Genomic DNA, 24,496 nt, shown 5'->3' with positions numbered 1-24,496 from the left:
CAGTGTACAGCAAAAGTGGGACTCCTATAGCTAAACACACACATCTGACCTAAGAATCAGAGAAACTGAAAGATGCTGGGGGAAGGTAGGTAGACCAATTGCCAGCTGTTGCTTCACACCAACGAGGTGAGTCAGCAGATCAGCAACATGTGTGAGCTGAGAAATGGTCACTGCTTCCCTTCCCGCCTTCAAATCTCCCAAGAATCTCCCCTGTGGCCGGCCTTAACTAGAAACAAACAAGAAAGTGGATTCTGAGAAATGTAGCTCAGACTAGGCAAGTTGATACATTACAAGGCCATTAAATTCCACCCTAGTTAACTTGGCATCCATACACATCTCCTGAAAAGTATAACTGATATGTGAATAAAGACAATCCCAAAGTCATACTTCTGCCAAGGGTATATGGCTATCCCTCATACAACAGAAAAAGCACTAACCCTTTCCTGAGGAGAGAATACAGAGTTCAATTTTCATCCTTGGGTGATGTTCATTCTTTTCCCAGCTGCTTCACAAACTTGCTTTGATATCTTGTAACTTAAATGTTACAATATAAAGTAAACTATTATTAAGAAATCTTATGTTAATAGATTTGACATGTACCCTTGCAATATGCACAATAGGTGAGGTCCTACCAATTACCCTCCCTCCACCCGGCCTCCCCTCTCCCTTCCCCTCACCCTCCTATTTCCTCCTTCATTCTGGGCTATAGTTGTGTTTTTTTGCAGTTTTTGGCTGGGGCTGGGTTTGAACCTGCCACCTCTGGTACATGGGGCTGGCGCCCTACTTCTTGAGTCACAGGCACCATCCTATAGTTGTGTTTTATCATTCATATGAAAGTGTGGGTGATTATATATTGGTTTCATAATAGTACTGAGTATATTGGATACTTTTTCTTCCATTCTTGAGATACTTTACTAAGAAGAGTATGTTCCAGCTCCATCCATGTAAACATGAAAGAGGTAAATTAAGAGTAGAGTATAAATGTCTTAACACAACAATTAAGTGAGGTGAAGTTTATGTTAACCAGTTTCATATAAACATTCCAAATTGTGTATAAAGTTATCACATTGTGTCCCATAAATGCATTAATATACACAGATATGATTTAATAAAAAAAATAAGGACACAATTCCCTTCACAGTAGCTTCAAAGAAAATGAAATACTTAGGAGTATACCTAACAAAAGAGGTGAAGGATCACTGCAAAGAGAATTACAGAACCCTAAGAAAACAAACAGCAGAAGACATTAACAAATAGAAGCATATTCAGCCTTCAAAAAAGATGGAGACTTTACATCTTTTATGTTTACCTGGATGGAGTTGGAACATATTCTTCTTAGTAAAGTATCTCAAGAAAGAATGGAAAAAAATATCCAATGTACTCAATACTATTATGAAACAAATATATAAATACTTACACTCTCAGATGAATGATACAACACAAAAATAGTCTAACAAGGGGGAGGGGAGAAGGCAGGGGAGGAGGGAGGGTTTTTGGTGGGAGAAGGGAGGGCATTGGTGGGATCTTGCCTAATGTGCACAATGCAAGGGTATATTTCAAAATAACTAAGAGCAAATTATAAATGTCTTACCACAAAAAAATAAGTAAGCGAGGTGATGGCTATGTTAATCAGGTTGATTTAAGCATTCCACATTGTATATCAAATCATCATACTATACCCCATAAATGTATACAGTTATGATTTAATTAAAAATAATTTTAAAAATTCTAAAATAAAAAAATGTAAGAATATGCAATGTTCCTGGCTAAGAAAAAAAAATTATGTTAGATGAAAAGGGAGTTGAGCACATTGGGTACTTTTTCTTCCATTCTTGAGATACTTTGCTAAGAAGATGAAGGGGAAAGAAGTGGGTGGGAGGGAGATGGGTAGAGGGAGGGTAATTGGTCGGACCACACCTATGGTGCATTTTACAAGGGTATATGTCAAATCTACTAAATTTAGAGTGTAATTGTCTTAACACAGTAATTAAGAAAGTGTGGTGAAGGCTATGTTAACCAGTTTGTTGTAAATATTTCAAATTGTATATAAAACCAGCACATTGTACCCCATAGATTATTATATGCAACTATGATTTAATAAAAAAAAATGCAAATAAAAAAAAGAAAAGAAAAGGGAGTGTTAAAGGGAAGGAAACAAAAACTACCTGGTTAATATGTATGTATATATGTGTGTGTATATACATATATATACACACACAAACATCTGCTCAAGCCTGACCACATATACACCTCTCTGGATTGATGATAAAGTGCTGCTATGCAGATCCAACTTTATGGCCTGGCCAGTTGGACAAGATCTACTTCATGATGGGAAGGTCGTGTTACATAGGAAGCTGTTGACTCATGGTTAAGTGTTTGGTCTATACTAAGGCCCAGTAGCAAACTCAAAGTTCTTTCTGAAAAGAAGAGTAATTATCCACAGAGGACAGCAGGGCTTTGCTCTAAAATTCTAAGCGTCTGGTTTTGCTTCACCTGAAGGGGCTTGCCAAAGACTTCAAAATGCATTTCCATCTGCCATTGACACTTTAAGGAGCACTGGAACTCCTGAGTCACATGGCTAGAGTGGTCGAGCAGTTTATGCAGGAGCCTAGACAAAAAATTTCTCTTATTCTTAGCCTCACTGAAAACTGACATTTCTTGGGTCATGTTCATACAATGCCTAACTATGGAGAAAAATACGAGGGATTCTTTCAACTGGCTTCTGTTTGAAACAAATTCCCTGAGCAAACCTCTGGTTGGTCTGCCTGGGACTGGTGCCAACCACACTAATAACAGTGTCTTGGGAGTAAAGTTTTACTACTGACCTAGCCTAATTGGTGTAACCACACCTAGGACCAGGATTTGGGAGATCTGTAGTTGGCAGGGCTCTATCTAAAACCATGTGAGCACTTTCCCAAATGCTGTTGTTTGGGGAGGACAAATCAATGTCTACCCCTGGAAAGATTGTGTCCTTAATGGCCCTCACTCTCTTCATCCATGAAGATAATGTATCTCTCCATTTGTTTAAGTCTTTCTCAATGTCTCTCAGCTACACTTTTAAGGATGTATGTGTATGTTTGCATTTATCATACATTAATGTTAAAGCTTAGACATTTTTTAATCTATTTATTTGGAGAATATAAGAAAGTTATTAATCATCATACATTTTCTACTTGTATACTTTATTGAACTCTCTGTGTAGACAGAATTCTGAAATGGCCATCCTGACCATCGCTTCCTGAGTCTACTCCCATGATTATGTTATGTTACAGGGCAAGACAGTATTTTCAGATGTAATGAAGGTTACTAATCAGTTGACCTTAAGGTAGATAAGTTTTAGGGTGGGCCTCAATCACGTGATTATTTCCAAAAGCACAGTTTTCTCTGGGTGGTGGTAAAAGAAAAAGAGAGTCAAAGTATGAGAGAGATTTGAAATAAAGGAGGTTCTCTGTTGCTGTGATGGAAGGGTTCACAGGGAGAGGACCTGGGAGAAGTGTCTATTTTCTGACAGTAGTTCCTGACCAATAGTGAGCATGAAAACAGAACTTTAGTGCTACAACTGCAAGGACCTGACTGGCTAGGACTTATGCTGTGCTTGATGTTTGCCATAGCCATTGGTGCCAGAAGCTTCATATTCTTCTAATGCAGTGGTTCTCAACCTGTGGGTCACAACCCACAGGAACTCTATTAAGGGGCCACGGCATTAGGAAGGTTGAGAACTGCTCTAATGTCTTTGATTTGTCTCCATCCTTGGCTTTGAGCTTCTCTAACAGTCCTCCTCAGAGAGACTCTGCATGGTGCTGTTCTTTCAACTATAATCCACTGTCATTATGCTGGAGCCCTGTTGGTGTGGCTGCAAGATGTGGGGAGAAATAATATTCTACAATCTTATGATTAAATCTCAGCCTCTTAGTGAGTTTGTGTCTTTTGGCAGTGACCTTCACAAATGTTTATTAGCTGTTTTATTTTCCCCATTAGGTGAGACAGGAAGGCTAAGGAGGCTAAAGTCAGGGAAATGACCTTCTACCAGGTAGGATTAGGCTCGCATAAAATTCTTCTTTATGGAAAGGTCTCTGAGCATATTTCAAATGATGAATTTTTCCCTCCTGCTGCCAGAGCAGGAAGGGTCTTTCTGGGAATCCTGGTAGGGTTCTTGGAAGTAAAGCTCACAGCAGTGTGGGGGGTCCCCGGTATGACTTTAACTCACAGGAGTCTCCCATCATCCTATTACTCCATACTCAGCCTCCACAATTTTTTCCAAATTGTTATTTAAATTTTTTGCTCTAACCTTTTTTTTTTTTTTTCTCCAGGTAAGCAGATCACAGCCATGACTCTCTAAACTTGCCTGTCTTTCCAGCTGGCAATGGGTGGTAATTTGCTCTAAAACTCAGTTCTCTGTTTGGTCTGAGAAAAGTTGTTGATTTTCAACATGCCCTGATTTTCCTTTCTTTTGTTTTTATTAAATCATAACTGTACACTAATGCATTTATGGAGTACAATGTACTGAACTGATAAATAATATGGAATGCTTACATTGAACTTCTTGTTGTACAGGCAGAAACAATGGCTTCCAAGTATGTGCAGCTGAAATTGAATGCCATTAATTTCATTTATCTCTGCAGTCTTCTTATATTTCTCATTTTTCCTTAGAAACCCCTATTCATACTTAATAAAACCATTTTTCTTGACTCTTGTACTGAAAATACCATATAGATACTTTCTGAAATGGCTTTTCCTTTTTTTTTTTTTTTGGTAGTTTAGTTTCATAATAGAGATCTGTTTTACTTTAAACCTTCAGAGTAAAAACATTCGCTTTTCTTTATGCAATGGAAGTTTTTCAGCCCCTAGAGCTTGTGTGGTTTCATTCTGAATATTTATCCTAGAATAAAACCTCTTTAAGCCAGGGGATTGTAAACAGATACTATTCTTAGACTGTCTTTAGCTTCTTTGATCTTGACCCTCAGCATTCTCACTTTAACCCTCCAAGAGATAGATTTTTAATAGCTGTGAGCACAAGTGCCAGCCCAACTCATCTAGTTTTCATTTCATATGATTCCAGTAGACTTAGGTCAATCATCTTTTTCTTCTTGTCTTGAGTTCTTAGAATGTCTGATATAGTCTGTCATTTGTATCAGTACATTATGTGAAAGATTAAATCTACCATAATTGTTACTCAGTGTGGTCCCTGGACTGCAATCCTCCACCTCCTCCCAACCACCCCTGTTCTGAGTTTCCAGTGTCCATTATAGCAATTTGTATGACCATATATATTCTATATTATTTAGTAAATGGTACTTCCATTCCTGAAATACTTAGGATATTGGTCTCCAGTTCCATTCAGGTTGCTGCAAATGACATGATTTTACTCCTTTGTATGGCTGAATAGGACTCCAGTGTGTGCGTGTGTGTGTGTGTGTACACACAATGTTTTCTTTATCCACTCATCAGTTGATGGGTTGGTACATTGACTTCATATCTTTGCAATTTTGAATTGTGCTGCAATAAATGTTTGGGTACAAGTGTATTTTTGACATAATGACTTCTTTTCCTTTAGGCAGATCCCCAGTAGTTGCTGGTCTACTTTTAATTCTTTGAGAAATCTCTGTACTGTTTACATAGAGGTTGTACTAATTTTCATTCCTACCAATAGTCCATGAATGTTCTCTTTTCACAGCATACATACAGACATCTTTGGTTTTTTGACTTCATTTATTCAGAATATTATTGGGGTACAAATGTTTTGGTGTGGATGAGGAGATAAAGAAACTCTTGTACACTTTTGGTGGGACTGCAAACTACTACAACCTCTATAGAAAGTATTGTGGAGATTCCTTAAAGAATTAAAAGTATACCTACCATTTTATTCAGCAACCCCAATATTGGGTTTTTATGCAAAGAAAAAAAAGCCATTTTATAAAAAAGACACTTGCACTTGAATGTTTATAGCGGTACAATTCACAGTCACAAAGATGTGGAACCAACCCAAGTGCCCATCAATACATGAGTGGATTAATAAAATAAATGTTATATATATATGTGTATATACACACACACAAAAAAAAAAACAAAAAATACAGTACTACTCAGCCAAAAACAGAAAAATTGTGAACTAATCCCTTTGGTAACAACCTGGATGGAATTAGAGACCATTCTTTTAAGTGAAGTATTACAAAAATGGAAAAAAAGACACTACATGTTCTCACTATTAAATTGGAGCTAATCCATCTTATTTTTTCAGTGAGTCATATTTATAAGTTTTACAAAACCGTGGATCCAAGATGGATGAGAAATTTTAAAAAGAGTTAATTACTGGGCGGTGCCTGTGGCTCAAGGAGTAGGGCGCCAGTCCCATATGCCGGAGGTGGCGGGTTCAAACCCAGCCCCAGCCAAAAACCAAAAAAAAAAAAAAAAAAAAAAGAGTTAATTACCATGGAGAGTTTGAGAAGCACTGACCTAGAATGCATCACTCCTGAGTGTCTTCTTGACTTCTACTCTACTGGCAATCTATTTCCTAAGGTACAGTGAGCCATCAAATTTCACCATAAATTTCCATTCCTTTGCTGTGAAAAGCCATGGAGAAAGAACAGGTTTGATAGGGTTGGAGAAGAAGGACAGACAGGCATGGGAAGATGGAAAGGACATAGACAGGGAAGGGCCTTGACTCTGACTTTCTCAGGAAATACCTCTCTCTCCTGTAAATAAATAGGTGGCTGCCGAGTTCTCCTTTAATGCTGTCTCTGAGTTGCGAAGGTCAAGAAAGAAAGTGAGGGGTGAATCTTGGGAATCCTTTTCCTTCTTTCTCCACTGTGGCTTATTCTGCTCTGACCCAAGGGAGAAGACTGTGTTGTTTACTCCCACCTCCTCCACACTGCCGAGGAGAGTGGAAAGACACCTTTCTTCTGTCAGACTTTGATCTCTGTGTTCTCTCCTCACTTGTGGCACTTTGCCCAGAGCTCTGAAATGCCTCAGAGGACAGGACACTGTGTAAGTGCCCACGAGGTGCCTCTGACTTCCTGGTTAGTTGATAGGCAGCTATGCTGCATGGTTGCAAGTCCTATTGTGAAATCACCTTTCTCCCACTCTGCATCTGTGTGATTTTTAAAAACATTTTTAGCTTTTTTTTCAGGCAGACATTCAAACAGAGCATGTCTACTAAAAGCAGCCAACAGTCTTTCAAAACAGGAAGAGGGTCTTGCCGGGAGAAATTGGCAAGGAGAAGCTCCTGCAAAACAGTTCTGGGCTTCAAGATGCCCCTAAAGGCCATTGAGGGCACACACATCCACAGGTAATGTCCCTTTACGGGAAACATCTCTATCTGAGGGCAGATCCTGATGAAGACACAGAGGACCATTGTCACCTGTCAGGACTATCTCCATTATATGTGCGAATACAATCACCTGGACAAGCACCATAATAACATGTCCATGAACCTGTTCCCTGCATCAGGGATGTTCAGATAGGTGACCTTGTCACAGTGGGTGAGTTCTGGCCCCTGAGCAAGATGGTGCACTTCAACGTGCTCAAGGTAATCAAGGCTGCTGGCTGGCACCAAGAAGAATGCTGAGATTGGATGTCTGCCTCCTCCCCCAAATGAAGTAATGTTGCCATTCTAAAAATACCTACACTTTCAATGATTTCTTTGTTTAATTTCAATAAGAACTATCAAAGGTTTAAAAATATCAACACTGCAAAGGATTGCATAATAATAAAGAAATATTCCTCCTACTCTACCTTCTCCATACCTGGGTATGGTACTATGCATCCCCTATACCACAAATGGTAGCAAAATGTATGTATTCTTTTACCCTCTTTGTACAGATGAGCCTGGAGGAGTGGAGAGACCACTTGATTTTCTAGGGATTCTTAGACTCTTCGGATATGGTTCATTTCTGAGATCAAACATAGGACAACATTTTTGTCCTTGCTGTCTTTTCACGTTTCAAACATTCCTCCCTAGAGAAATGTTTGGAACCTATTTTTTTGCCCTCCTATTTTCACATTCTAAACCCTAAATGTCTTTTTTAGTTCATTAATAATAATATCAAACAGGGCAGGAATGGGATCACAGCTCTGTGGCCCTCCCGGAGTGACTTCATTTCCATCAACTCATTAACCCATAAATTGACAGATTATGAATCTTTGTGATGACCCTATTGTCTACCAAGATATTGTGGGATGAATTAATAACCTCTTCCTCCTACCTCCTCTCACCCCACCTTGATCCCTTCTAGTAGAGAGAGGCCTGGAATAATAATAATACTTGGAATTTGTTCTTTGGTGGTAAAGTGAACAACAGGGCAACTCTTTTTTTTTTTTTTTGTATATATTAGTTCTTCCTAGGGTTGACATTGAATAATTCAACCTTGTCCAGGAAAAAAAATCATGTTTTCCCAATAGTATACTTAATTGCATGCTCTGTTACTTTAATCCACGTGATTTACAGACCTTATACCTTTTGACAACAATGGCATTCCTTTTAGTATTCCCACCTTATAACCTTAAAGTAAGAATACCACCTTGCAACTTTGTTCTCTCCTCTTTCCCTTCTTTGTTAAGTAAAAATGAAAGGGTCATTTTGGTTGACAAGCAGCAGCTAAGCTGGGTTCACTCCTTCAAGATACCCTTTCACAATGAAAACAAGAAATGTTATTTTGCTGTATAAACGCTATATTGGAGAGTTTTCTTCCTATGTCTTTTGTTTGGCTGTTTTTTAGTTTTATTTTTTGACAGTTTGTGACTACATATTTATGGAGTACAATGTGATGTTTCAATACATAAATTTACTGTATTATATTATGATCAAGTCAGGGTATTTAGCATGACCACAACCATAAACCTTATGTATTTATCATTTCTTTGTGGTGAGGACATACAAAACCCAGAGAGTAACTCTCAGCAGCAAGTGTTTATATATATATAATTCAGCCAGACTCAGGTGATTAGACATGGCCAGAAGTTCCTTCCAAACTCAATAACAGAATGTGTGCTTTTTGTGAGGAGAATTGCTTTAGAGGTGACATAGGAAAGGAAGGCTGCTTAGACAGGTTAACCTGGACCTGGAATTTGGGGTGCACAACAGTTCTTGCTCATGGGCCTAGAAAAGTGGTTCTCAACTGGGGATAATTTTTCCCCTGGGGGATATCTGACAATATCTGGAGGGATTTTTTGTTTGTTTGTTACACATGGGGAGTACAGGATTGCTACAGGTGTCTCTTATATGGAGGCCAGGAGTATTGCTAAACATCATTCAATGCACAGGGCAGTCCTCCTTCCCCGAAAACAGTTCTCCACTCCCAAATGTCATAGTGCTAGGTTGAGAAATCCTGGTCTAGAATTTATCCTATTCTAAAACTTGCACCATTAGTGTAGAGACTGGGCCAAAAATATGTATCTGGTCAAACTCTAGGTCACATCCCTAAAGATTGTGACTTTCTAATTTCACCGGTCAGGGGTATAGCCCGAGGTGGTATTTTCTTGAAGCTCTCCCAGTGCCCTGTACATACAGGATTGAGAACTACTCCCTGGGGAGTGGTATGATGGAGGTCACAGAAGAGCCTCACCTCCTCCACTTTTTTGCAACTGGAGAGTTATTTAAGGATTGTTGGCTCCCTGAGAAGGTAGCAGCAGTGGAGAAACCTGCAGAAGAAGCAGCAAAGTCCTCTCAAGCGCTACAGAGGTGGAAGGAAGTTCAAGTCTAAGGCATTTGTGAGAATTGGGGAATAGCACCCCTTCCAGATAAACACATTGAACAAACCTCCTGGGTGAGTGCTCCGGGCCTCTCTGCCTTGCTAACTGACCAGACCACTGTGGCAAGAAGAAAGGTGGCCTTGTACAGTGGATGTAGCAAGACACAGGACTCTGTGATCTCAGAGGTAGCTGGATTTTGGTTCCCTCTTGCCCCTTCTTCCAGGCACCTTTGAATGGTGCCCACACTGTATAACCTAATGCAGCAGTCCCAGTAGGAATTTGCCTTAGCTAAGATCTGCCTGGGGCAGCAAAGGAGCTGGTAGATACTACCTTACAGGTTTACTCAAAGGAATACAAAACCAAACCCCCCCAAAACATGTACGGCTTTCTCAAATGCCTCAGAGAAACCAGAGCCAGCCTGCAGGCAGCCTAGAAACCTTATCCTGGTGCCAGGATCCAACAATGCCAGGCCACTGGGTGGTGTCTTTGCTATGGTTGAAAACAACTGAGGATATAGGGGGATCTGGCTAGGGGAAGTTACAGCTGAGTCCCTGAGCCTGTCAGTGAGAAGGGGAACTTTCTTTGCCTGTGCTCTACCATCAGCTCATCTTGGTAGGAGAACCTGAAGTCCCATTCCAAACCGCAGCACAGCAGGCACTCACCGGGTCCAGCACTTGATACATTTTTTTGCAAAAAAGAAGCACACAAAAAACTGTAGTATGGACTTTGGTGCCGGCAGAACCACACAGTTCCAGTCCTCACTCTGCCAGTAACCGGGCGAACCGGGGCAAGTTTCTAAGCTTCAGTTTCTTCTTGTATAAAGTGAGCATTGTAATAGTGAACTTGGGGCGCAGTCGTGGGGCTTGAAGCAGAAATCGGGCCATAATATCCAGCGGCAGTGGGCCACTCTAGATCCCCTTGGTCGTCCCTTCCTTTTCTGTGTGACTCACGCAGCTTTCTGCGCACATGGCATCCTTCTAGACCTTGGAGATCTGTGAGGTGGTTAAGCCACCAATGTATGTATTCGGGGTGAGAGGACGCTCAAATGGAGCACAGAAAGATACTCTATATTTCAGTTTGCTGGGACACGTCCGTGGCGCTCTCTGCCTCTGGGGCGACAGCTTCGTTTCCAGAGCAGCGCTGGCACAAAAGGAGGGGGTGGGTGGGCCTGAGCCCCGAATTTCACAGTGTTCCGGGGAGGCGGAGGAAGGAGGGCAGGCCGCAGGCGGGAAGGAGGGAGGAAAAGAAGCGAGAGGAGGAGTTTTCCAGCCCGGCCTTCACCCACTCGCAGCGCAGCCCCTTGGTCTCCTTGGTCTCCTCCCGCCCCCTGCGAGCGCGCTACGCTGCCCAGCTGAGCGCCGGCTGGCCATGGGGAGCCCCGCACTGCGGCCCGTGCTGCTGCTGCCGCCTGTGCTGCTTCTGCTGCTGCTGTTGTGTGTCCCGCCGAGTCGTGGCTTCCCAGGTACGAGCCAGAGGCGGGGCTGCCTCCCCAGCTGGGCGCCTAGGCAGGGGGCACCCTCGGGAGCCGCCGCTGGGACGCTTCGCTTGGGGACCCGGGGAGGTGCGGGGCGCGCGCATTGTTTGAGCCGAACTTGCTTTTCGCAGCCTCCAGGAGGGGTGACGCCGAACGGCTCTCACTTCTGGGCACTCGGAGGGAGAACCGACTCCCAGCTCGGCGAGCCAGGCGCTCTCTAGGTGCTGGAAGCCCAAGCACCCTCTGCGTACGGGGTTTCAGGGTTCCAATCACACCCTGGTTGGCGTAGGTGGCTAGAAGGGAAAGTTTGGTCGCGGGCTAGGTTGCTACTTTCTCGCACTCAGAATTTTGCGTTTCACACCAATTGCTCACGGCCAGGGTCCGGGAGGCTGGCAACTTGTATTGGAGGAAGCCCCTACTACCTCACGCTCTAGGTCCCAGGCCGCCCACTGGGGCCACAGGGAACTAGCCACTGTACAGCGACTCTAGTGGACAGAGCGGGCGGGGCCTCTCCCTCATCCCCTGACCCCCCCTGCTGGGGATTCCGAGAAAGTCTGCGCCGCTGGGGAAGACTTGCCAGCTGAGCGTGGTAACATGTGGCATGCACTTGGTTAGCCCCAGGGAAAGAGGAGTATGAGCCCTCTCTGCTGGGCCGAGGGAGGGGCTTCTTGTTCCTGGAGGGTGTGTTCCTTACCCTTTAAGAGGACCCTGGTGTTTCTTGGGGCTTTCAGGGTGTGGGCAAAATCTTCTTTGGAGATGCGCTTTATAAATTAGCCCCACCTAATTTCCTCACTCTGGAGTCTTAGATTAGCGAAGACCTTCAGAGCAGCAGAGCAACGCGCCACACCTCCCTGTTGCCTCAGAATGGAGTGCAAATCCATGGACACTTTTTTTTTTTTTTTTGTAGAGACAGAGTCTCACTTTATGGCCCTCGGTAGAGTGCCGTGGCCTCACACAGCTCACAGCAACCTCCAACTCCTGGGCTTAAGCGATTCTCTTGCCTCAGCCTCCCGAGTAGCTGGGACTACAGGCGCCCACCACAACGCCCGGCTATTTTTGGTTGCAGTTTGGCCGGGGCCGGGTTTGAACCCGCCACCCTCGGTATATGGGGCCGGCGCCTTACCGACTGAGCCACAGGAGCCGCCCCATGGACACGTTTTAATTTAGTGTTAATGGGCAAGGGGTCACGTGGACTATAAAGGCGTGCAAATATTTGGCTTCGCGTTCGACTCTGTGGGCAGTTTAAATCTGGGCTCTGAGAACTGCACCTAGAGAGTTCTGGTAGAAGGATGGGAGAGATTCCCAGACAGGGTGCCTGGGAGATGTAGGGATGGCCACTGAAAATTCTGCAAATCCCCAAATAAATGAATGAATAAAACAAATATGTAAATTAATAAACAGAAACATTTGTCTTTTGAGCTGACTCTTGTAAGTTTTAATCCGGTTTGTAGGAACTGATTCAGGGCAAAATGGAAAGGAGACTTTATCCTTACCCATAAGCAACTCCCCTTCCCAGGGCATGTTGGTGCCCAACACACATGCCCCCTTTATCAGGAGTCAGGGTAAATGAATCTAGCGGGGAAGAGGAAGTTATTAAGTGGAACAGGAGCAGCCTTGGAGGAGCAGCGCAAGAAGATGAGAAGCTAGAGGCAGCCTTTCTTACTGAATTGAGAGGCACCTGTGAGCTACCATGGAACCCCCAGTTCTAGTTGAACTTTTCTCAGCAGGGGGCTTTTCCTCCTTCCCCATCTGACCAGGCCCCCCTCTCCCCTGCACTCCCTTCTCCTTTCTCTCAGCATCTACCCTCAGGTAGGCCATGGTCCAGCCACCCACAATAGCATGGGTTTGCCATTTGGGGCACTCACTACTCTCCTCTTTTGGGACCTATCCCTCCCTGGCTTTCCTGGCTCCCTCTGCCAGCCTGCAGGCTGTCCCCAACTGGGAGCCACTGTGTATCTTCACTGCTTCCTGACCTGTCCTCTGGCTCTGCTCAGACTACAAATGATCTGAAGCTGATTGGAGCAGCTTGAGAAACACGTCTCAAAAGAGTGTCTTGGAAATGTGCTCTAGGGCTGTTTAATTCAAAGGAGAGGATTTCAGTCCAAGCCAGAGGTTTTGGAAGGTTGGGAAGGGGAAACTTTCTAGGCCTGTGGGTCCAGAGGCAAAATCCTATCAGCTGAGTTTACCCTAAGTGTCAGGTGACAAATTTTAGAAATCATTTTGGGTCAGTCTCTTAGCAAGGAACATGTTTGAAGTAAAGGAGAAGGTGAAGAGGCCTTGAATAATATGGAACTTCTGAAAGAGGGAGATGGGGATCTAAGGCCCTATCAACACCCTGATTATGTAACCATCTGAGCTTTAATAGCAAATCTGTCAGTCTGAGAATAAATTATTCCTCTTCCCACTCCTAGGTTTCTTTGAATTTGATGCAGCTTTTCTGGTCCTCTTATAAATTCTTTGCAGCCTAGCAAAGATGCAGTGTTTATAAAAACTCACATGAAACATATGGGAAGTTTGTAGCAAAGTTGTTTGGGTTTGATTATGTTTGTGTGGTTATAAGAGATGAGACTTTTGATTCTGTTCTTAAATGAGCTCTTGACACCTTATTTGCATGTAATATTTTGGAGGTTCACTCCACCTCCTTCCTCAGACAAGACTGAAGATAGAGAATGAGTTTTTGTGAATCTTATGTCAGGAGAAAACTGGTAAATAGTGTGGTTTCACTAGTCAGGAAAACAGTAAGATTTTCAAAAAGCCAAACCGGACCACATCAGCCAGAGCAGTCTTCTGAAATGCCATATTTGGAGGTAAATATTTGGAACCGAGCACCTGGATCAGGATATACAATTAAGGTCTCACTGGGGACAGGATAGAAATTTCTATGTGGATTTAAACGTGTAATCAGCTGACAAAATGACTCTGCAATAAAAAGGAGATCTGCTGGGAAGAGCAAGACATTTTCACCTAGCATTTTCTTCATTGATAACACCTTTAGTACAGTGTATTATTGTTACTGCTTCTCATTTCACAGACTGTGAGCTGAATGAGACACCAGAAACCATCCTTAAAGCACCATCTTCAAACATTCCCACATCATCAGTCCTTGTGCCATAATCAAAGTACAGCTCTTCTTTTTAAGATTCTTACTACAACATTCTCACTTTTGGTCTTGCTCGTTCTAATTCATTTTACTTACTCAGGCTAGATAATTGTCAAGTACATTTACCTTAGTAGCATTTTTATCCTATTACTTCTCTCTTCAAAAACTTAGAGTAACAGCTCCCTGTTCTCACTCAAGTAGAAAGTTCTCAGCTGCTTTCAGGGAGCTACATCATTGGTTTAATTCCAGCCAGATTTTCCAATGCTTCCCCCCCAGGTTCCTAAAATCCAGCTAAAATAGACTACCTGTCCTTATTGAACTTGAGCCATAGTTTCTTCCTTGGAGGATGCTGCTTCCTGCACCTGGAATGCCTCCCCCTAGCCATTTGTCTGTTTAAATTCTGCTCATCATCCAGCAATACCCTACTTTGATGAAATCTTTCCTTGATCCCTCACATGGGAAGCCATTTCCCTTCCATTTAACACCCATGCCTAACTCATTTCATGCCGTTCTTGTGGCATTTATCACACATGGCATACGTTATTTATGCCTTCTTACTTCTCCTCCTAGATCCTGAGCCCTTGAACGCAGAGGCTGTTCTATGTCTTACCCTTATTTGTATTTTCCACGGCGCCTAGCAGAGCACCTTGTGCCAAGTGGATATTTGTGCTTATTGAATTAACAGTTCCCTGGAACTCCAGTGATGGGTATTGGACAGGAATGGACCTGAGAATAACATGTGCAGAGGTAAACAGGACCTTGTGCCACTATGAATCTACATACATAGAAACTATGGATTGCTGGCTACAGAGGTTGCTTTGAAATCCATGAACTCTCTCTGTTTAAGCAATAACCTTCTCTGTTGGGTGTGGGGGGTGTGTGTAAGACAAGAGAGACTGACTGCAGCCACAAGCTGGAGTTTGCATTTATTATTTTTGTTGGCCACTTTGCTCTGGGCCCTTCCAAAGTTGTTGAATGGTTTCCTTAGTAAACGCAACTTTGTGGGGCTACATCAGTTCCCCTCTCAGAGAACACAACTGAAATTGGTAATTGAAAGGGAAGAGAGAATTTAAACAGAAGGTTTACTTTTGCCAGGCTATGCTATAGTATGAAATTTGTAGCAGGCAAGTTATGATTCATACTCAGGTTAAAGATTCACTTCCAAAATAGCAGTGTGAACAGGAACCTCTCCCGAGTTCCAGCTGTAGAGAGCTTCTTGAGCCAGCCTCTCAGTTCTTGACTGTGTAATTTCTTAACTACTAACTTCTATTGGCCATTCGTTTTGGGGGGAGGGTGGTCTTTTAAGGTTGAATCTTTCTTTGGGAAGCTTGAATTTAGTTCTGAAATAGAATTAGTTTCTGCTTTCTCTAATGAAGCCTGGGTTCTACCCAGACACTTACTTTTTTTAAAGTGTACTTTCTTCTCTCTACTAGCTTTCTGTCTTGTGGAGAAATAGACAGAGAATTATTTCAGGTGGTGGATGTTATAATACAAATGGGTAGACAGGCTCTGAAAGCACAGAGAGGAGCTATGCTGGGCCTGGGTATTGAAGAATGATGCTGACCCAGGTTGACACTTAGGTGTCGGTGCTAACAGCCCAGGCAACTGAAAGTAGGGAGTCTATGAGCTTCTCTAAAACTGTCTTGCAATTAGAGACAAAAATCTGTGGGTGTTCTTTTGTCTCGGGAGAATGTGCTTTCCCAATTCAAAACCACTACTCACTAGCTCATCTTTATGACTTCTATGAGAAAATGTGTACTTAATTAGCACAAAAAAATCAACATACAAAATAAGACGAAATTACTAGAGTAGAAAAACTTTGAACCAGTGAGCAGATGACCTCTCCAGTTATATCTAGGTGTACAGTTTCCAGTTCTCTTCATTTAAAAAGCAACATCAAACAAAACACATGTAATCACAAATTATGGTCACCTTCAGACCTGGGCTGGCAATTTGCTGTACCTCCTCTTAGCAGAGTATCTGGGATCTGGGGGAGGATATCTAGTCAATATTTGTGGATTAAATGCGACAGGGAATCAAACCATTCTATTTAAAATGTTGGTAAGATTTAACCAAAATTTCCAAGGTGATAATTCTCAAAGAGAAAGGAATGCAAGATAGCAAAATATCAGAGGAAATTTGTCCATTCAGAACAGGCAACAGGTCATGGCATAGTTAATTGCTGAGGCTTGGGAAAATCAAAGCACCCCAGGAAACTTTTCTAAGAGACTTAGAAACTCCAGGGACAGGATTCTAGGGAAAGGAGGGAAGATGTAAAGAAAAAGCTTGCCCAAGAGAGAAAAGCCATTGGTAGCACTGCTGAGCGCCCAAGTTTGCCAAACGATAATTGGTTGCACCTGGATGTGACGGGTGCATGGTGCACTCTGACCTCAGAAACCTCTGGAGTGCTCATTCCCAGGCTGAATGATTCACTCACCCATAAGCCTTAGCTCATACTGGATGCCTCTTTATGCATCGTTCTCCAGAGAGAAGACAAATGGGTTTGGACATAATGGCTTGGATTATTCTAGAGGTTTGGGGTTGTAAATTGAATATATTGGTTATAAAACGTCTTTCTTCTTTATGAGTAATAGTCAGATCCAAATGTAGAATTTGGGAGCAGACTTCCTGTCTTGGTCTTGAAATATCACTGCTTCGTTCTGTCCTGCTCTTACAAGGCCTGTAGTATGATGGGTTACATGGCTTAGCAACTTGTTTCCCCTAATGTCACTAGCTGTTTGCAACATATATCTGGTTGTGCTTAATGAGCATCTCTTCAATGCCAGTTATACCTCAGAATCCTCTGATGGAAGACCCTGGCCTGCCACTTATTGTGTGGGTGGCTGAGCTGAATAACCCTGCCAATCCCAGGAGTCCAAGATGGTTTAAAAACACTGGTTACATGAGGGCTGTGGGATGAGAATTAAGCCAAGGTTTGGCAGGCCTGTGGTGGGATAGTGAGGAAGTGGTGGTGTGGCCACATCCTCCACCTTGTGAGACTCTGCCCCCAGAGTGGCCATTCTTTATAGGAAATCTGACAGATGTGTTGCTTTTGACTCAGCATTTGTCAGACCAAGGCTCCAATTCCTTTCAGTTCTCAACACTGAAATTCTGTTTCCATTTGGATTTTAACTCAGCTTTCCAGGGGGTAGTATCATGTTGGTTCACCATTGCCTTTTCATGGTTCTGTTGCCCGAGGAGCTACATGAGCAAGTTGTAAGGTCTTATTCATTGTTACATCCTCTTGGCCTAGCAGTGAACCTGGCTCCTGGGAGGGGCCCTCAGGGCTGGGGAGCACACCTCTGTCCAGTGGGTGTCTCAGGCTCTATCTAGATTGCTGGAGGAATTTCTATTAACTACACCCAGGATCCCCTGTGTGGCCTGCCTAATTCACAGAACTATGGAGCCTCAAACTCAGAGGATGCCTGAGATGGAACTCCCCCTACATTTTAAGGAGGAGTTTCTGAGGCTCAGCAAGGTGAAAGTTTTGTCTGCAGTCACACAAGGGGTTAGAAGCTGAGCTAGGAGTAGAGTCCAGTCTAGTAACTACAGAATTCCCTTCATTATACCACAGGCATGTCTTGAATTCAATTTTGAGTAGTCACTACAGTTAGGCACCTTGTGGGCAGTAAGGATAGGCAGACAAGAGTAAATCTCACTGCACCCTTGCACCCTTACTAAGCCCCTGTCCATCTGGCTGCGCTCTCAGTGTCTCATATCCAGGGCTGCTCAGATATTTGTCAAGGGATCTGAGAAGGTGCTGCTCCAGTCATTGTCCTCTCGTGTGGACATCGGCGTCCCAAATTCTTTCTCTCTATGCCTTGTTTTGAGCTCTTCAACTAAGTTGTGATAACATTTTTAATAGTTTTACTGAGATATTTTTCACTTACCATATAGAGTATGGTAAGTGAAATTCCCCTATTTAAACTGTACAATTTAATAGTCTTATCATATTCACAGAGTTGTGTATCTGTCACCACAATTAATTTTAAAACATTTTCATTAGCCCCCAAAGAAACCCCGAGCCCCTTAGTCATCACCCCTCAATCCCTCATCACTCCCAGCCCTGAGCAACCACTAATCTGTTTTCTGTCTCTATAGATTTGCCAGTTCTTGTCCCTCCATAAAAATAGGACCACACAGTATTTGCCCTTTTGTGTCTGGTTTCTTTCACTTAGCATAGTGCTTTCAAGGTCACTGCCAACTTCAGGGTCACTGCTAGCTCATAAAGAGCCTTTGGGTTAATTAGAAAAAGATGGCATGTCTGAGCACATGCAGATTTGTGGGCATAGGGCCTGTTCAGGAGACAGACTTTGGGCTACTTAGGAAAAGTACAGAGGTGGGCACAGGACTCAAGACTCAGAGAGTGGAGGGCAGACTGGATTTGAGACCCTACTTGCTCTTTTGGTGGGGTAACACTGGGTGCTGTGGTGCAGGGATCTCCCCGAATAACCATATATGCAGTTGTGTATGTCACCAGCTCAGCCCCAAATGGGACAGAGCTATGGACCCCACGTTCTTTTATAGCTTGTGACTATGTAAAAGGAGAATGAAACAAAAAGCGGTTCTTGCATGCCAGAAGCAGCTGCGCGCCCCTGGGTCACCTGGGAGCAAGTTAGAAAGGCAGGAGCTCGCCCCCCACCCCACCCCAGACCTACTGAATCAGGATCTGCATTTTAAAAACTCCTCTGATAATTTTTATACAGTGCTGGTCTGACGACTGAGTTCAACTCTTTTCCAAGACAAGGTGCCTTGCCTGTTTAGAACTGTCACACAATGGCTCACTTCCCCTCCTCTCCCTTTTCCTGTTGGCTCTGCCTTCATCTCCGAATCCTCTGGACTTCCCTTCCTAAGGCCCTTACATTCCTGAGATAAGCATGCACAGCCTTTACGTTTCTCCTTCCTTCTCTAACTCAAAAACAAATGCAACCCTTAGAGGGCCCTTGACTTCATCTTCTTTTAAGTTTTCCTGCTTGGAGGGCAGCCCCTGCCTGGCCTCACCTCAAGCAGCAGCAAAGCACATCTTTAGATTGATTGGGAACAGGGCCCTTGCATGGCTTTTCCTTTTAGCTAAGAGGTACCTTATGAATAACTTCAGCTCCTTAAGAAAACCAAGAAAAACAGGCTAGTGTGATCAGGGCTGCTTTGACCTCTCTGTCAAGACCTTCTTCTGGTGCTGAGAATTCCTGTAACTGAGAAACCCTTAAAGACACAGAGACTATTTATCTTCATTCCAAAACCTGAAGCCACCGGGGTTCTGGAAGAGGCAGCATCTTGGAATGTGGGCAAGAGTGAGACGAGTGGGTTAGTCAAGATTATACACCCAGCTCCTCACATTAAGCCCCTAAAGCTCCATGAATGGGAAAAGTCAGCAAGATTGAACTGTTTACAGCACTGAAAGGGGGCCTCTCACGCTTTCAGGGGGTTGGGTGGATAACTGATCCACAACCCAGCAGTGGTGTTTGGAAGGCTAAATTAGGATCACTAGGTGAGTCTGATGAAATGTGGTTTCCCTGGCACTATCTCTGTATGTTTTGATTTGATAAATCTGGGGTAGGGACCAGTAATCTAGGACGGGGGTCTTGCAGACAAAGTCCAGGCATGCCAAACATGGTCCACTGCCTGTTTTTATATGATCACTTGAAATAAGAATGGTTTTACCATTTTAAACTGGTTGCAAAAATGAAAAGAAGGAGAAGAAAAAGAATGATATAAAGTTCAAACTTCAAAGTCATTGGAAACTAACCACGTGCATTCATTTGGGTCTCGTCTACTGCTACTTGGTGAGTAGAGCAGTTGTAACAGAAACTATGTGGCCCATAAAGCTGAAAGACTATTTTGTTTAACAGAAAAAGTTTGCCAACCCCAAATCCAAGGCCTTGCAATGCAAAGTGTGGTTTGAGAACCAGTTCCCCCGACCAGGAGCAGTTCCCCCGACCGGGAGCTTTATAGAAATGTAGAATCTTGAATACCATCGCAGACCTATGAAATCAGAACCTACCTTTTAACAGGATCCACAGGTGTCTGGGACTGCTGCTTCCCCTTCATGAAGCTCAGCTTAGGACTTATCCCAAAGGTCCAGGCCACCATGCTGTAACTAGCATTGTTTACTATACTGTTAATTTACTTGACACATAGCTGGGTGTCTCATGCTGTAGGTTTGAGGCTTGGTAACGCCCTGATATCTTAGAGCCTTTGAAAAATTGGCCCCTGTTTTGCTCTTACTAATTCTTGGCTGATACTCAGTGTCCCAATCTGAGGCTGGGGGTGGACTGGCCCCTGATACTTGCTGACAGACTTCACCAATGCTGCCTGGATTTTTGAGCAACAGGCTCTGGTCTCTCCAGATCTGCTGCCCTGCCATGATACTCCTGCATGGTATGGCCCACAGCCCTCCATAGCTTCCTATCCACTTTCTTGGGTCATAGATGTTCTATGGGCAGCAGGATACATTGTAATGAGGTTGGAAAGTGCTGGAATAAGTAGGTTTCCTTATCGAAGGATTGCTCAAGGTCATTGACATGCTAATGTATCTTGTTAATCTATGAGAGAGGACAGGGAGGAGTAGTGAGGACCACAGAATCTCAAAGTGTGGTCTGCAGATAAGCAGTAACAGCAGGAGCATCACCCAGGAACTTATTAGATACACACGTATACACATCTCAGGTCACACTGCAGAGCTACTGAATCAAAACCTGGGCATAGAGAAAGGTGGGCTTGGCATTCTGTTTTCACAGACTCTCTGAGTGATTCTAATGCACTCTCAAGGATAAGAACCACTGGTGTGGACATTTCCAAATTTTCTCCAAGCATCTGATCAGATTAGTGCTTCACATTTGATGTTTTTAATGAAAACGGTGTTTTTGGTTTCTGGACAGGACATTTGGAAACAGACATTGAATTTCCTGAAGCATTTGCTGGTGACAGTGACCACTGCAGGATTGGGGCAGGGTGGGGGAAGATGGGGAAGAAAGATAACAACCTTTGGGTAGTGTCATCTGTCCCACATCTGTCCCCGGACAGGACATTTGGAAACAGACATTGAATTTCCTGAAGCATTTGCTGGTGACAGTGACCACTGTAGGATTGGGGCAGGGAGGGGGAAGATGGGGAAGAAAAATAACAACCTTTGGGTAGCGTCATCTGTCCCACATCTGTCCCCCTAGGCAATTATGTGCACATTTGGTTAGAGGAAGTTTCCTTAAGTTGAAAGCCACCAGCTTTTGACTGTTGCAAACATGTGTTCTTTAAAGTGTGTTTTTGTGTATTAAAATGTGAATAAGACTGAGGAATAGCCCTTGGGATATTTCTCTCTCTCCCTCTGTATGTTGCCTTCTTTCACAATACTCTTCTCAGCAAAATTTGTCTTCCAAATCCCAAACCCATCTTTCCAGGCCAGGGATGTCCAAATGGCTTTCACTGGTGCCCTATCTCACAATGAGTGACCCTCCAGTCCTTAAGAAAATCTCAGGATGTGCTCAGGTCAGGGGGAGGCTCTGGTCTCCAGACAGTGGCTCTCAGCATAAGGTGGCTGTCCCTTCCTTCTCAAAGGCAGCTCATTCTCGCTTATCCTAGAACCTCTTCCTTTGACATTCTCTATCCCAGCCAATGGCGTCCCAGCCTTGGGACTGTATATGAACACTTTTCATATGGAACATGACATTGAATTTGTAACTGCTATATTGTTACTTAGTTTGTATTGTTACTTAATGTGAAAGTCACAGTAACAGTGAGACTTGAGGGTGAGGTGGGAGGAACCACAGAGTTATTTTACTTCCTCCACGGGTTGGCTGCTGAGGGTAACAGAGGAGAGTGAGGGATGAGAAAGCCACACAGACCTTGAGGAGACGACTGATGACTTTTATTTCTATACTTCTTTGGGGGCAGAAAGTAGAACTCTATAGTTTACTTTTCTTGGCTCAGTGCTCTGAATAGTTACACACATCTTTCAAATGAACTGTTTGATAATGCAGATCATCTGAAACTGTCCTTTGATAAATGCTTTTGAAAATTATAAATGTTTCTCTGTTTTTTTTTTTTGTTGTTGTTGTTGAGACAGGGTCCCACCCTATACCCCTGAGCAGAGTGCAGTGGGTGTGGTAGCTCACCACAACCTCAGACTTGGGCTGCGGGCACCCTGCTGCCTCAGCCTCCGGAAGCCGCTGGGATTACAGGCGCTTGCCGCGGTGCCCGGCTGGGTTTTTCCATTTTTTTCACGAGTCGGGGTCTCACTGTCGCTCTGTTCTCTTCTGCTGATTGCCTGTTCATTTTTTTTTTATTAAATCATAAACACATAGATCATGTATACATTAATGCATTTATGGGATACAATGTGCTGATTTCATATTGAATTAGGAAGGCTTATATCACACTGGTTAATATATACCTCATCTCATTTACTTAATTATTGTGTTAAGACATTTATATTCCATACTAATAGATCCAACATGTACCCTTGCATTGTGCACCATAGGTGTGATCCCACCATTCACCCTACCTCAATCTGACCTCTCCTCTCCCCTCCCAACCCCCACTTCTCCATCCTTCATCTTGGGCCATAGTTGTGATCTATTCTTCATATGAAAGTGTTAGTGATTATAAATTGGTTTCATAATAGTACTGAATACACTGGACATTTTTCCTTCCATTCTTGAGATACTTTACTAAGTAGGGTATGTTCCAGCTCTATCCATGTAAAGGTAAAAGAGGTAAAGTCTTCATCTTTTTTAAGGCTGCATAATATTCCATGGTATACATATACCATAATTCATTAATCCATTCATGGGTCGATGGACACTTGGGCTTCTTCCATGACTTGGCTATTATGAATTGAGCTGCAGTGAACAATCTGGTGCAAATATCTTTGTTATAAAGTGATTTTTGGTCTTTTGGATATACTCCTAGTAGAGGAATTGCAAGATCAAACAGCAGGTCTACTTTTAGATCCCTGAGTATTCTCCATAATTCTTTCTAAAAGGGACATATTAGCTTGCACTCCCACCAACAGTGTGGAAGTGTTCCCTTTTCTCCACATCCACGCCAACATCTGTAGTTTTGAGATTTTGTTATGTGAGCCACTCTTACGGGAGTTAGATAATATCTCAAAGTGGTTTTGATTTGCATTTCTCTGATGATTAAAGATGATGAGCATTTTTTCATGTGTCTGTAGGCCATGCACCTATCATCTTCAGAGAACCTTCTGTTCCAGTCCCTTGCTACAGTGAAATGGGATTACTTGTTCTTTTCTTATTAATAAGTTTGAGTTCTCTGTGGATTCTGGTTATCAGACCTTGTCAGAAGTATAACCTGCAAATATCCTCTCCCACTCTGAGGGCTGTCTGCTTGCTTTACTTACTGTTTTCTTGGCTATGCAGAAGTTTTTTAGTTTGATCAGGTCCCAGTAGTGTATTTTTGATGCTGCTTCAATTGCCCAGGGGGTCCTCCTCATAAAATATTCTCCCAGGCTAACTTCTTCAAGTGTTTCTCCTGCACTCTCTCCAAGAATCTTTATAATTTAATGTCTTAAGTTTAAATCTTTTATCCAGTGAGAGTCAATTTTTGTTAATGGTGAAAGGTGTGGGTTCAGTTTCAGTCTTCTACAAATCACCAGCCAATTCTCCCAGCACCATTTGTTAAATAGGGAATCTTTCCCCCAATTTATACTTTTGATAGGTATCAAAGATCAAATGACGATAAGGATCTGGGTTCATCTCTTGGTTCTCAATTCTGTTTCATACATTTACCTCTCTATTTTTGTGCTGTGAAAAATTTAATATCTTCCAGCACCATAATAGTTGGAGATTTTAACACCCCTTTGGCTGTGTTGGATAGATCCTCCAGTAGGAAACTAAGCAAAGAAATTTTGGACTTAAATGTCACCATACAACAATTGAATTTAACAGACATCTACAGAACATTTCATCCTAACAAAACTGAATACACATTCTTCTCATTAGCCCATGGAACATCCTCCAAAATTGATCACATGTTAGGTCACAAGTCTAACCTCAGCAAATTTAAAAGTATAGAAATTATTCCTTGTATTTTCTCAGATCATGATGAAATAAAAGTTGAACTCACCAATAACAGGCATCTGCATCCTTATACAGAGACATGGAAACTAAACAACCTTATGCTGAATGATAGCTGGGTCATAGATGAGATTAAGAAGGAAATTGCCAAATTTTTGGAACAAAACAATAATGAGACATGAATTATCAGAACCTGTAGGATAC

At 42.9% G+C, this 24,496-nt stretch overlaps 1 protein-coding gene and 1 pseudogene across 2 annotated transcripts in view; both read left to right on the top strand.

The window, feature by feature from the left end:
- Window positions 1-6,429: 6,429 nt before the first annotated feature.
- Window positions 6,430-7,564, top strand: LOC128576772 (40S ribosomal protein S11-like; annotated as a pseudogene).
- A 3,366-nt stretch (window positions 7,565-10,930) lies between these two features.
- SRPX (sushi repeat containing protein X-linked) overlaps window positions 10,931-24,496 on the top strand; it is a 109,476-nt gene continuing 95,910 nt past the window's right edge. The window contains exon 1 of one of the 2 annotated variants that reach the window (XM_053580196.1): window positions 10,931-11,149. In XM_053580196.1, the coding sequence (XP_053436171.1) occupies window positions 11,056-11,149 (94 nt within the window). In that variant the 5' untranslated portion in view covers window positions 10,931-11,055. The remainder of the gene's footprint in view (window positions 11,150-24,496) is intronic. The other variant, XM_053580198.1, reaches the window with a different exon arrangement.

The sequence above is a fragment of the Nycticebus coucang genome, chromosome X, assembly GCF_027406575.1.
Source record: "Nycticebus coucang isolate mNycCou1 chromosome X, mNycCou1.pri, whole genome shotgun sequence".
NCBI classification, from domain to species: Eukaryota; Metazoa; Chordata; class Mammalia; order Primates; family Lorisidae; genus Nycticebus; species Nycticebus coucang.
Note: the sequence above shows the minus strand (reverse complement) of the source record. Positions and strands in the feature narration are given on the sequence as shown.